Source organism: Erpetoichthys calabaricus, chromosome 7, assembly GCF_900747795.2.
Source record: "Erpetoichthys calabaricus chromosome 7, fErpCal1.3, whole genome shotgun sequence".
Taxonomy (NCBI): Eukaryota; Metazoa; Chordata; class Cladistia; order Polypteriformes; family Polypteridae; genus Erpetoichthys; species Erpetoichthys calabaricus.
Window position 1 is genome coordinate 80,220,823 of NC_041400.2, and position 12,885 is coordinate 80,233,707.

Below are 12,885 nucleotides of genomic sequence, written 5' to 3' on the forward strand. Positions count from 1 at the left end.
TCATATAAGAACCATAAGGATATGACATAACATGGTGAGAACCTGAACCAGCCCTGGACAGGGGAGAGAGCATATCCATTTCAGAATTCACTCATGCACACACGCATACGCCCACACACTTACACACTCACTTGATTTTTGAATCAGTTAACCCTAACCTGCATGTTTTTGGGGATGTAGGAGGAAAGCAACATTACCTGGTAGAAAAACTATGCAGGCATGGAGAGAACATGTGAAACACCACAGAGATAGCTACCAGACCCTTTTCCACCATGCTGCTCATCACAGTTTTCTTCGTTCTGTCTTTTCATTCATGTTTGTACTTTGCATGATCCACAACTTTTATTCAGAAATACTAACATCTTTATACACTCTTATACACTCTGTACTTGCTGTTAGTCCTGCACATTATACAATTCTAATTTTAACAGTCCAAAAGTGAACAGTCATGCATGAAACATCACTAATATAAGAAATAGAAAAGTCACGGTTTTGTTATTTAATTTACTTATGGGTCAGCCAGTAATCCTGCTAACATCAATGTTATTCCTTCAAAATGCAGACATACACATACAGTCATATGAAAAAGTTTGGGAACCCCTCTCAGCCTGCATAATAATTTACTCTGCTTTCAACAAAAAAAGATAACAGTGGTATGTCTTTCATTTCCTAGGAATATCTGAGTACTGGGGTGTTTTCTGAACAAAGATTTTTAGTGAAGCAGTATTTAGTTGTATGAAATTAAATCAAATGTGAAAAACTGGCTGTGTAAAAATTTGGGTACCCTTGTAATTTTGCTGATTTGAATGCATGTAACTAACTGCTCAATACTGATTACTTGCAACAACAAATTGGTTGGATTAGCTTGTTAAGACTTGAACTTCATAGACAGGTGTTTCCAATCATGAGAAAAGGTATTTAAGGTGGTCAATTGCAAGTTGTGCTTCCCTTTGACTCTCCTTTGAAGAGTGACAGCATGGGATCCTCAACGCAACTCTCAAAAGATCTGAAAGCAAAGATTGTTCAGTATCATGGTTTAGGGGAATGCTACAAAAAGCTATCTCAGAGGTTTAAGCTGTCAGTTTCAACTGTAAGGAATGTAATCAGGACATGGAAGGCCACAGGCACAGTTGCTTTTAAACCCAGGTCTGGCAGGCCAAGAAAAGTACAGGAGCGGCATATGCGCAGGATTGTGAGAATGGTTACAGACAACCCACAGATCACCTCCACAGACCTGCAAGAACATCTTGCTGCAGATGGTGTATCTGTACATCGAAAGAAGCACTTTCTGCACTCACGACACAAACAGAGTCGCTTGTGGTATGCAAATGCTCCTTTAGACAAGCCAGATTAATTTTGGAACAAAGTGCCTTGGACTGATGAGACAGAAATTGAGTTATTTGGTCATAACAAAAAGCGCTTTGCATGGCAGAAGAAGAACACCGCATTCCAAGAAAAACACCTGCTACCTACTGTCAAATTTGGTGGAGGTTCCATCATGCTGTGGGGCTATGTGGCTAGTTCAGGGACTGGGGCCCTTGTTAAAACCAAGGGTCAGATGAATTCAACCCAATATCAACAAATTTTTCAGGATAATGTTCAAGCATCAGTCACAAAGTTGAAGTTACACAGGGGTTGGATATTCCAACAAGACAATGACCCAAAACACAGTTCGAAATCTTCAAAGGCATTCATGCAGAGGGAGAAGTACAATGTTCTGGAATGGCCGTCACAGTCCCCTGACTTCAATATCATCGAAAATCTATGGGATAATTTGAAGAAGGCTGTCCATGCTCGGCAGCCATCAAATTTAACTGAACTGGAGAGATTTTGTATGGAAGAATGGTCAAGAATACCTCCATCCAGGATCTAGACAATCTTCAAAGGCTATATGAGGTGTCTAGAGGCTGTTATATTTGCAGAAGGAGGCTCAACTAAGTTATGATGTAATATCTCTGTTGGGGTGCCCAAATTTATGCACCCGTCTAATTTTGTTATGATGCATATTGCATATTTCCTGTTAATCCAATAAACTTAATGTCACTGCTGAAATACTACTGTTTCCATAAGGCATGTCATATATTAAAAGGAAGTTGCTATTTTGAAAGCTCAGCCAATGATAAACAAAAATCCAAAGAATTAAGAGGGGTTCCCAAACTTTTTCATATGACTGTATCATTGTTTGGATGTAAAACTGGTAGAAAACTGCTAACTTACCTGAAGTTGCATTTTTATTTCTTTTACCCTTATCTTCTTCCTTAGATTAGCTTACACAAGTTGTCCCCCAGGAAACTGTGCTGTTCATAGTTTGCTTCACCATCTACAACCTATTTATGAACTTCTCTGTTTTCTGTTGAAGTACATGGACTTCTTGAAAGGAACCTACGTTGGAACTGGAGATAACATTGAAAAGTGATGGTGGATTGTGCCACCTGGTGCTAAGATAACTGCTTCCAAATAAACATTACCAGAAATTGATGGTGAATGTCTGGTTTTCCTTGGGGCCTCAGAAGATCTTTCACCACACTGGTCAAAATGGTGAAGGTTATTCCAAACTATCTGGGGGTCTATTGTATAATTGAACCATGTTAGACTCTTCTTCCTCATGAAAAACTGGTCCTTAAAATTGTGCAACAAGCTGCTAAGGATGTTCATCATGTCCATATTGATTAGTGTACTTTTTTAATCTCATGTCTGCTGGAAGAGTAACATCAACTCAGAGGATGCCAAATATTTGGATAAAGTGATTAATTAGTCTAGCAGCATTCCAGGACTAACCCTATGTCCACCATAGTTAGTGGGATATAAGAGAATTGTAAACTTAGTGGACTTAAATAATTTATTACCGCTCATCTTTGCTTACATTTAGCCTTCAGTTCATTTCACTGTAGTATGCCAAGAGGTACTATGGGAATTTTTTTTTGCCCAATATATCAGGCCATGTAATACCTTCTTCTGTCATACTTATATTCACCCCAGCCAGTTATAATAGAAACACAAGGTAATTGCATCATATATACTTGATAGACTATACAGGTGCTGGTCATAAAATTAGAATATCATGACAAAGTTGATTTATTTCAGTAATTCCATTCAAAAAGTGAAACTTGTATATTAGATTCATTCATTACACACAGACTGATGTATTTCAAATGTTTATTTCTTTTATGTTGATGATTATAACTGACAACTAATGAAAGTCCCAAATTCAGTATCTCGGGAAAATTAGAATATTGTGAAAAGGTTCAATATTGAAGACACCTGGTGCCACACTCTAATCAGCTAATTAACTCAAAACACCTGCAAAAGCCTTTAAATGGTCTCTCAGCCTAGTTCTGTAGGCTACACAATCATGGGGAATACTGCTGACTTGACAGTTGTCCAAAAGACGACCATTGACACCTTGCACAAGGAGGGCAAGACACAAAAGGTCATTGCTAAAGAGGCTGGCTGTTCACAGAGCTCTGTGTCCAAGCACATCAATAGAGAGGCGAAGGGAAGGACAAGATGTGGTAGAAAAAAGTGTACAAGCAATAGGGATAACCGCACCCTGGAGAGGATTGTGAAACAAAACCCACTCAAAAATGTGGGGGAGATTCACAAAGAGTGGACTGCAGCTGGAGTCCGCATTCCTTGTGTCAAGCCACTCTTGAACAAGAGACAGCGTCAGAAGCGTCTCGCCTGGACTAAAGACAAAAAGGACTGGATTGCTGCTGACTGGTCCAAAGTTATGTTCTCTGATGAAAGAGGAGAGGCACAGAATCCACGTTGCGTGAGGTCCAGTGTAAAGTTTCCACAGTCAGTGATGGTTTGGAGTGCCATGTCATCTGCTGGCGTTGGTCCATTGTGTTTTCTGAGGTCCAAGGTCAACGCAGCCGTCTACCAGGAAGTTTTTAGAGCACTTCATGCTTCCTGCTGCTGACGAACTTTATGGAGATGCAGATTTCATTTTCCAATAGGACCTGGCACCTGCACACAGTGCCAAAGCTACCAGTGCCTGGTTTAAGGACCATGGTATCCCTGTTCTTGATTGGCCAGCAAACTCGCCTGACCTTAACCCCATAGAAAATCTATGGGGTATTGTGAAGAGGAAGATGCAATACGCCAAACCCAACAATTCAGAAGAGCTGAAGTCCACTATCAGAGCAACATGGGCTCTCATAACACCTGAGCAGTGCCACAAACTGATCGACTCCATGCCATGCCACATTGCTGCAGTAATCCAGGCCAAAGGAGCCCCAACTAAATATTGAGTGCTGTACATGCTCATACTTTTCATGTTCATACCTTTCAGTTGGCCAACATTTCTAAAAATCCTTTTTTTGCATTGGTCTTAATTGATATTCTAATTTTCCAAAATACTGAATTTGGGACTTTCATTAGTTGTCAGTTATAATCATCAACATTAAAAGAAATAAACATTTGAAATACATCAGTCTGTGTGTAATGAATGAATCGAATATACAAGTTTCACTTTTTGAATGGAATTACTGAAATAAATCAACTTTGTCATGATATTCTAATTTTATGACCAGCACCTGTACATACAAATCTGGGTTATTAATTCCACCCTTTGTTTTTGCTGTTTTGCATCCTGATTTTATGTTCTATGCTGCTTCTGTAACAAGTGAATTTCCCCTTTGTGAATTTATTAAAACTGCATAGTGCCAGTGACCAGTCTTGCTTATATGCATATATTTATTGTGACATCAAAGCAGTCTAGCATACTGGAAATATTAGAAAGGTAGTAATTTATTTCCCAAGGTGAAATTTAGTTTTTTATGAATGCTCAAGAAATATGACATACAACAACCATCACATCAACACACAGAAGAAGCACAAAAAAAGAAGCAAAAACCTGTGTTGGAAGACCTGATATTAAGACAGATATATAATATAATGAAAATTAGCTACAATAGCTAATTTATAATGCATCTCTTAAATAAACCTTTAAAACATTGCATTTTACTTTTTTGTATTTATAGCACTACATGAATTAAGAATTAATTATGAACGATGTTAGTCAAACATTTAACTACTTTTATAGTTGCAAGATGACTGTGAAATGTTTTACTAGGGTGCTCATTGTAATGTTCCACATAAATTTCTGTGCAGTAAAGAAGGTATTTAGTATGTATTTTATTCTTTATGCCTTAAAAGAATATATCAAGGATAGATATTTTAGTCTTAATTTTGTTTTTGAACAGCAATACGTCATAACTGAAAGTCAGCCAAATACAGAAATAAATTTTATATTTCTTTGAAACATATTGACTTCACTGAAATATTAGTATCTGCTATCTCCAGGCTAGTGGCAAAGTTTCTCATAGATAAGTTTGCTTGTTTTGCTTGGAAGGTTCTTCCACTAGCAGCAAACACAGTATGCTATAGTATGTGGACCTACCTGCAGAAGAATTTTTGACAACTTCTGTTCTCTTTTCCCAGCTTTGTAAGCTGTACAGTGATGAAAATCCACTGTCAAATTGTAGGGAAAATCTTAATAAATAACATTTGTTTAATGTCACCCAAGAATATTAAAAGCTACTTCTGCTTAATATGTAGGGAGTTATCATACTTTGAAGTCTTATTATATAATAAACAACATATATTTAGATCAATTCTGTTGAGAAATTGCAGTTTAAACTCGATTGCTTCCTGCAGTACTGCAATGTACTGGGTACAAGTACCAAGTCCAAATGATATGCACCAGAACGTGCACACTGTTTCCAAACTTAAGGAGACACTTATAAACCAAACGATGAATGCCTGTAAAGAGAGGATAAAAGTAACAGTTCCTTCTGCTCCTTGTGATGCCTTCAGAGAGGACAACATTGTTAAAAACAGTCATGCATACCAGTAATTGTCAACTGTCTTGAGCTCAACTGGCTCCTGCATCCATAAGCAAATGTTTTGCTTGAATGCCACTTTTGCATGTTTTGTGATTACAGAGAAACAGCGAGAATTAGCAAGAAAAGGATCTCTTAAAAATGGAAATATTGGAAGCCCAGTTAACCAGCAGCCAAAGAAGAACAATGTTATGGCCAGAACACGGTGAGTGAACTGAACTGAATAATAAGAAAATGCAGGTTTCAAGAGGTTATGATACTGTACTTTGTTTAATGTCTTAATTAGTATATTTTATAGTCTTGCCCTAAAATAAAAGATAAACAAAAAAATTTTTTTTTTTTCATAACACAGATTGGGAAAATACTTTTTATTCATCAGTCTTGGTATTTTTAATTACCATAATAATTTTTGTAGTGAAGATTATAGAACAGATTCTGTCACTATGGCTGAAAAAAAGTTTTACTACAAAAAGTCAGGATAATGTTTCTTTCTCTCAAAGTAAAGGAGGCCATTGATGTTCCAGTGCATTCTCTTCCAAAATGAATAAAGCCATAGTTGCAAAGCAGATTTTAGATATAGTGTACAAATCCTGATTTGTAAAACAGTCCTATTTTGTATTTTATTTAATTATTCCAGTGCATAAACTTAAGTACAGTATATGAGAAAGAGGAGAGAAATACACGTGTCACGAAAGCGGCAGAGGTGCTTGGGCTTTTTTTTTAAAAAATATAAGTGCACTTGCCATTTTTGTTTCAAGAAGGTCAGTGGCATTCCATCCCCTCCAACAAAGAGCAAAAAGGTAGGAAGCAGAAGCTTACGCACATCTATGTACAAGGTTATTTTGATCAAGAGATACAATTTAAACATGGTCTACTAAAGAGAAATGTTTATTACTATGGAAAATATATTCCACCCAATGCTTTTTTCATTAATTTATATATATTATAGGGAAAATGGGGTACTGTGGGATAGAAGATTTTCTGATAGTGTACTGTGTGAAAGGGTGTAGAGTATATGTAAGCGTACTTTTTATCTAGTTGTGATGCTTTAATCAAAGTGCAGTGGCATATTGAATTTCACACAAAATTTATCTTCAGCTGTGACTGAAGATTTTTTTAAGAAACATGAAAACTATTTTAACCAGTTCAGTGATTGAATCTGTTGATGCATACCTTTTGTCCACATCCTTACCACACATTGTTAATCTTAAATATACTCTTAAAAGTTTTTTTTCTTAACAAAACATTAACCTTTGAATATTATATTTAGTTACCTAAAATGTCAAAAATCCCATTAATTAAATTAAATATTTTCAGTTCTTCGGGAAACCAAAAAAGGCAAATACTTTAACAACACTGTAAAAAAATAGTACTGTAAAATACATTATGACATAACAATTATTTATTTTTGACTTGACATACTTTATTAATCCTCAAGGGAAAATTGTCTTTTCGCATGACCTTTGGAGGTTAGAGTGCAGGGTCAGCCATTGTACAGCACCCCTGGTTTGTTTGTTTCTTTCATAAATTCAGTAATTATTGAGCTGTTTTTTTTTTGTTGTTTTTTTTCAAAAACACTTAATAAATCTAATTAATAAAAAAGGGTCAGAATTTATTACTTGGACAATAATTTGAGAATAATTTGTTTATTGAAAGTAAATATCAAAAGATAAGCACCTGCTCATTCTTAGTCTGCCTCTTCTATACATGGTCTCAAAGATAATATGTCAAGCAGGTCAAACAAGATTTCTCCGTCTCCAGTAGCATACTTCATTTGAAGGATTGCTAGAGCCTCATAGAACCAGCTGATAGTCCTCCTTTCCACCTGCTTATGAGTTTTTCTGAAGGTGACAATGCTCAGTAGACTTACTGTAGAAAGCACCCATTAAGCAAACCACCTGAACGTCGCCTTTTAAAAGAGCAATGATTCTACAAGCAAATTATCCTAGATTATCTTCACCCTTACCATGTCACAGACAGCGAACCTAGCAAGCCTGGGTTGAAACCTCATTTTGGCCATTTGTAAGATGCATCACTCTTGTTGTTGTTCAATAATATTATACATTATTATGTAGCATGTGTGTTATGTACATTATGTGTAGTAACCTAGCTTTTTGTTGTCCTTCAATGTTGGAGTCTTAAGGGTTCTTAAGAATTTTTAAAATGTGAAAAAAATAAGTAGATGCTAAAATATAATAACTTTGGTTTAAAAAGTAAGCAGTTTGTTAGTTAGGTTGGTAAGTATCTCCTCAAACAGTGTCATTTGTCCTTTGAAATGTCATGACTAATTAGTGCTTTCCATAAAAAAATCTGGATGGATAAAATTAAATAAGTGGCAGAAAATTTAGGGCTATTACTGAAGATAGGTCAGACATAGAGATCCCATTAGAAATATTTATGGTTGTAAGGTTCTATCTTAAAAAGTTAAATTCACAAAAGTGTCTGCTAATTTCAATAGAAAATCAATTTCTCAAAGTTACTTATGGTAACTTTATGGTATAATCTTTTACCATTATAAGTTCACATGAAATTGAAGTTTCTTATCTATTCCTATAAAAACAGAGTGTTCATTAAACCAGTTAGGAAATAGTCTAGAAGCATGTACTGTTAGATTAGTTTACAAATAGAATGTTGGCATACAGTTTTGACCATTCTGATCATCTCCTTTCTATAAATTTTAATGACCATATGAAACTGACTGTATGAACATATTTGGAGAGAAATGAAACAAGATAATTAAACTTGAACTTTCTTTAAACAAGACCTTCCCTTTTATTTGTAATATCAATGTTTTCTCTATTTATTTATGTGTGAAATGTTTTGCCTTAAATATTACTAAACGTTTGTAGAATTATTTGAAAATGTGGCACACTATTGCCTGAATTGGTCTATGAAGTAAACTAAAGCTGCAGAACCTGAGAACTATTGCATAAATGCAGCTATAATGGTTTAAAGATCACTTGTCAAAGTTCATGGGTATTTCATATATTCAAAGTTGTACATACATTTAATAAATTATTATTTTTACAATATTCAAATATGTTTCCTACTGTACAGCATCTTTTATAACGTGACTTTCCCTGCAACACATAGCATCAGAATACCTTGATTCATGAAAAAGAGTTTGTGACTCACAGCAGATGCAGAACATGATGATGATCTTGGCATCACTGAAATGACAGTAAAAATATAAACATGTAATAAAATGCAAAAATGAAGTATTATTACATAATCATTAAATTATTATGAACTAGAGTGTTCCCGAACATGAAAGTCCCCAAGCAATACTCAAAATGACCACTAGAAGGGGAAACCATCAAATGCTAGAAAGAAATAAAAGGGCAAATACTGAATCTTTATGAATGAAAAAAATGTATTTTTCAAAAGGCTCTGGTTAACAAAAATAACCTCCAAGGAGCACATTGGCAAAGGAATTGCCTAAAAAGGCCAAGGCAATCCAAAGCAAACAATGTCCAAATACAGGGACATTCACTCGAAAGAGGCCCCGAACACTCTGTAATAACTCTTGCTAGGACAAAGTAATCTGAAAGAAACAGTGTGAATGTGCTGTTAAGTATGTGGAGCTTTGAACAAACCAGGATGCCCCTGCATCAGAGCTATTAGGTAGGAACCAGACAACCGTCGCTACATTTAGCCTCCGTTTGCAACTTCTGGGTGCATACAGCCCATACTCCTTCACTCAAGTCATTTGACTTCTCATCCGGAAAGTGGTGTACAGTATTGAGAGGATGACGCCTATCCTCTTTTTGGATCCACAAACGGTGCCATCTTTTGCCTTTATGCCTGGTGCAACTGCATTGTTCATATGTGTGAGTGGACATTTCCCTCGGGGAAGACTTCTGTTCTCTTTCTCCGATGTAGAACCCTCATCCTCATCTGAGTTCACCTTTGTTATAGCACGGCTTTTATCTGAAAACTTAACAGTGTCAGATTGGGGGGGGGGGGGGGTTGGAGTGTGAACATGACTAAAAGAATAAAAGTGAATAATAAAACAAAACGCAAACTTATACAAGTACCATAAATTTAAACTGGCTGTTACAGACTCAAATAAATCAAATTTATGTTAGTCAGTCAGTTGTTGTGCAACCCGCTATATCCTAACACAGGGTCACGGGTGTCTGCTGGAGCCAATCTCAGCCAGCACAGGGCGCAAGGCAGGAACAAATCCCGGGCAGGGTGCCTGCCCACTGCAGGGCACACACACACACCTACCACACACTAGGAACAATGTAGGATCACCAATGCACCTAACCTGCATCTCTTTGGACCATGGGAGGAAACGGGAGTCCCCGGACGAAACCCACGCAGACACAGGGAGAACATGCAAAGTCCACGCAGGGAGGACCCGGGAAGTGAACCCAGGTCTCCTTACTGTGAGGCAGCAGCACTACCCCTGCGCCACCGTGTCAAATGTATGTTTTTATTATATAATCCTCTTTAATAAAATCCCTGTGTGCGTCCAGGTGTCCGTGTGTGTGTGTGTCTTCAGGTGAAGTGCGCATGCGCGGGGCACGGTGCAATGCGCGATATTACTGTCAGAGAAAGTTACAGGCGTTTTATGGAAATACAAACCAGTATTACTGCGAGATGAAATTAAAGGTACACAATACAGTGACTCATATTACATCCACATACAAGCCAGTATTACTGTCAGAGGAGATTAAAGGCATATTACCGACGCGCACGCCTGTATTACCGCCAGAGAAAATTAAAGGTATATTACAGACGTTCAAGCCAGCGGACGTACAAGACAGTGTTACTGTCACAGAAAATTAATGACACACAATACACGGCGGCAGCCCACGAAGAACGGTCAGCTCAGCAAGTAAACATCAACAAAAGAAAGGCTGAAAGAAAGAAAAATACGACCAACAAAAAGATTGAGGTCAAAGTTCCTTGCCATTTAATATAGACTGTTCCTACTAATGTTTATGCACTACTGTTCTAGCGCCCATTATTGTAACGGGCTAAATGACTAGTAGTAATAATAATAGCTGCTCAATATTCAAAACAGTTAATGCTTGAAGAACCCGGAATCGAACCCACAATCTATCAACTTGGAGACAGCAGTTCTTACCTCTGCACCAGCCAAGCAGACGTATATGTGTGTTTGTGGGTGTGTGTGTGAGTTGTACCCTATCCAAATTTCTTTTACCTTGGTTAAATTCTAGAAAAAAACCGCACTTGTTTTGTTATATCTATGAGCTTTATGAAAGTGTTTATTTGATATTTGGACTTCAGTCTTCACACATTATACACTTTACATCAACATTTTGCCAATTATTAGTAGAACATGAAAAAAGTTTCTGTTCTCGTTAAGTGTTCAGCATTTCTTGCCTCATTTCTTGTCATCTTACATTTATACAGATCGCTGTAGACACGGAACACACATGAAATGTATGTGCTCCAATTAATGATATATTATTTACCCTCTACAATTCAAGGCAACTCACGCCCAGATAAACACAGCTAAGCTGGGAGAACTTTGTGTACAACTAAAGCTGTGTTGTTGGGGGATGGGATAGCAGGGTGTTGGTGCTGATCGACACATTTGCAAAACAAAAGATGCTGATGAGGTGCTAGGGAATTTAAGGTAGCCTGGCATTGCGAGTTTTTTCATAGGCTTCAGGGATTCTAGTGTTAATATAAATAATAACACTGGTCAAGCTGATTCCTGATTATAAACTGGCATCTGTGCCTTTAAACAGGTTTCAATCAATGTGGAGGGGTTTGTGAGATTTGTACTTTGTGGTTTGTATACACTGTACCGATAAAAATGGAAGAGAAGGATATAGCGGGACTTTTTGATTGTACCATTTTCCAATCGACTTCATCAGCAGCAGCTCCTAAACCTTTTGTTAAATGGGCATTCATAGCAGAGAAGGATGGTGCTCGGCCACCTGATTTAAGGGTGGTGGTGAGTTCCTTTTCCTCCCAATCTAATCCACTGATTCTCTTTGAGAAGAGGCATGCCTCTGAAGACTATTCTTGTGGACTCTGGTGGTAGGACTGTATTCACTATTCAAGTTTCGGGAAGCAGTTTATTAAAAGGGAGTATTCCACCACATCTTTCCATCCTTTAACCATTGTTTGTTTCTAGAACCACTTGCATCAACTACAGTTATGACTTTTTCCTGGATTGTCAATATCGTATGGGGGTTTGTTTGTGGTGTTTGTTTAGTACTTTTGTCATTATTTTTCTTTACCGTGTTTGCTAGTAGGTATTGTAGCAAATAAAGGAATGTTTAGATATGTGTTTATTGGATGTGTGTAATCTATATGGGCATTTCAGTTCACCAACATTGCTGTACTGTGTGTAGAACTTGGCAACTTGACCACAACGTTCCTAATAATGAGCTTGATGATTTGCACATTTTTTCCTCCTTTATCCAGTGCCTTCAATAATATCCAGCCATCTCTGTTGAGAGGTTTGCTCAGAGACATGTAGGCAGATGAGCTTATGGGGCCCTAGAAAATGGACTATCTGTCTGGCAGATTAGAGTTTCTAATGCTCATAGACTATGTCTCTGATATGGATATGAGCAACACTGGAGAATCACAAGGAACAGTCCTGTCTCTTTTCTTTTCTTTTTATTCTGTACACCTCGGACTATACATATAACACCAGGTCATATCTCTTACAGACGTTCTCAGATATTCTGTGCTTATGAGGTATATTTATAAGGGGGATGATAGAGTATAAGGAGTCAAGTAGTGAACTTTGTTTCTTGGTACAGAAATAATTATCTGCAACTTAACATTAGCAAAGCCAAGAAACTGATTATTGATTTTCACCACACCAAAGCGCCTCTATGTCTGGTCACTATTTTGGAAGTGGATGTAGAGGTGGTGCAGTCTTACAAGTACTTGGGGGTCCACATCAATGACAGGTTTGACTAGCTTCTTAACACATAGAAACTACACAAGAAAGGGCAGATCAGGCTGTTTTTTCTTAAGAGACCGTGTTCCTTTAATGTGGGTAATGATGACCTTCACATATTCCATGCCATGACCAGTG

At 37.3% G+C, this 12,885-nt stretch overlaps 1 protein-coding gene across 3 annotated transcripts in view; it reads left to right on the forward strand.

Annotated features, from left to right (window-relative positions):
• The window catches only part of LOC114654217 (protein FAM219A), a 118,086-nt gene that overhangs the window by 66,450 nt on the left and 38,751 nt on the right, over positions 1 to 12,885 (forward strand). For all 3 annotated transcript variants that reach the window (XM_028804627.2, XM_028804628.2, XM_028804626.2), the window contains exon 3: positions 5,949 to 6,051. In XM_028804627.2, coding sequence (XP_028660460.1) covers positions 5,949 to 6,051 — 103 coding nt within the window. The remainder of the gene's footprint in view (positions 1 to 5,948; positions 6,052 to 12,885) is intronic.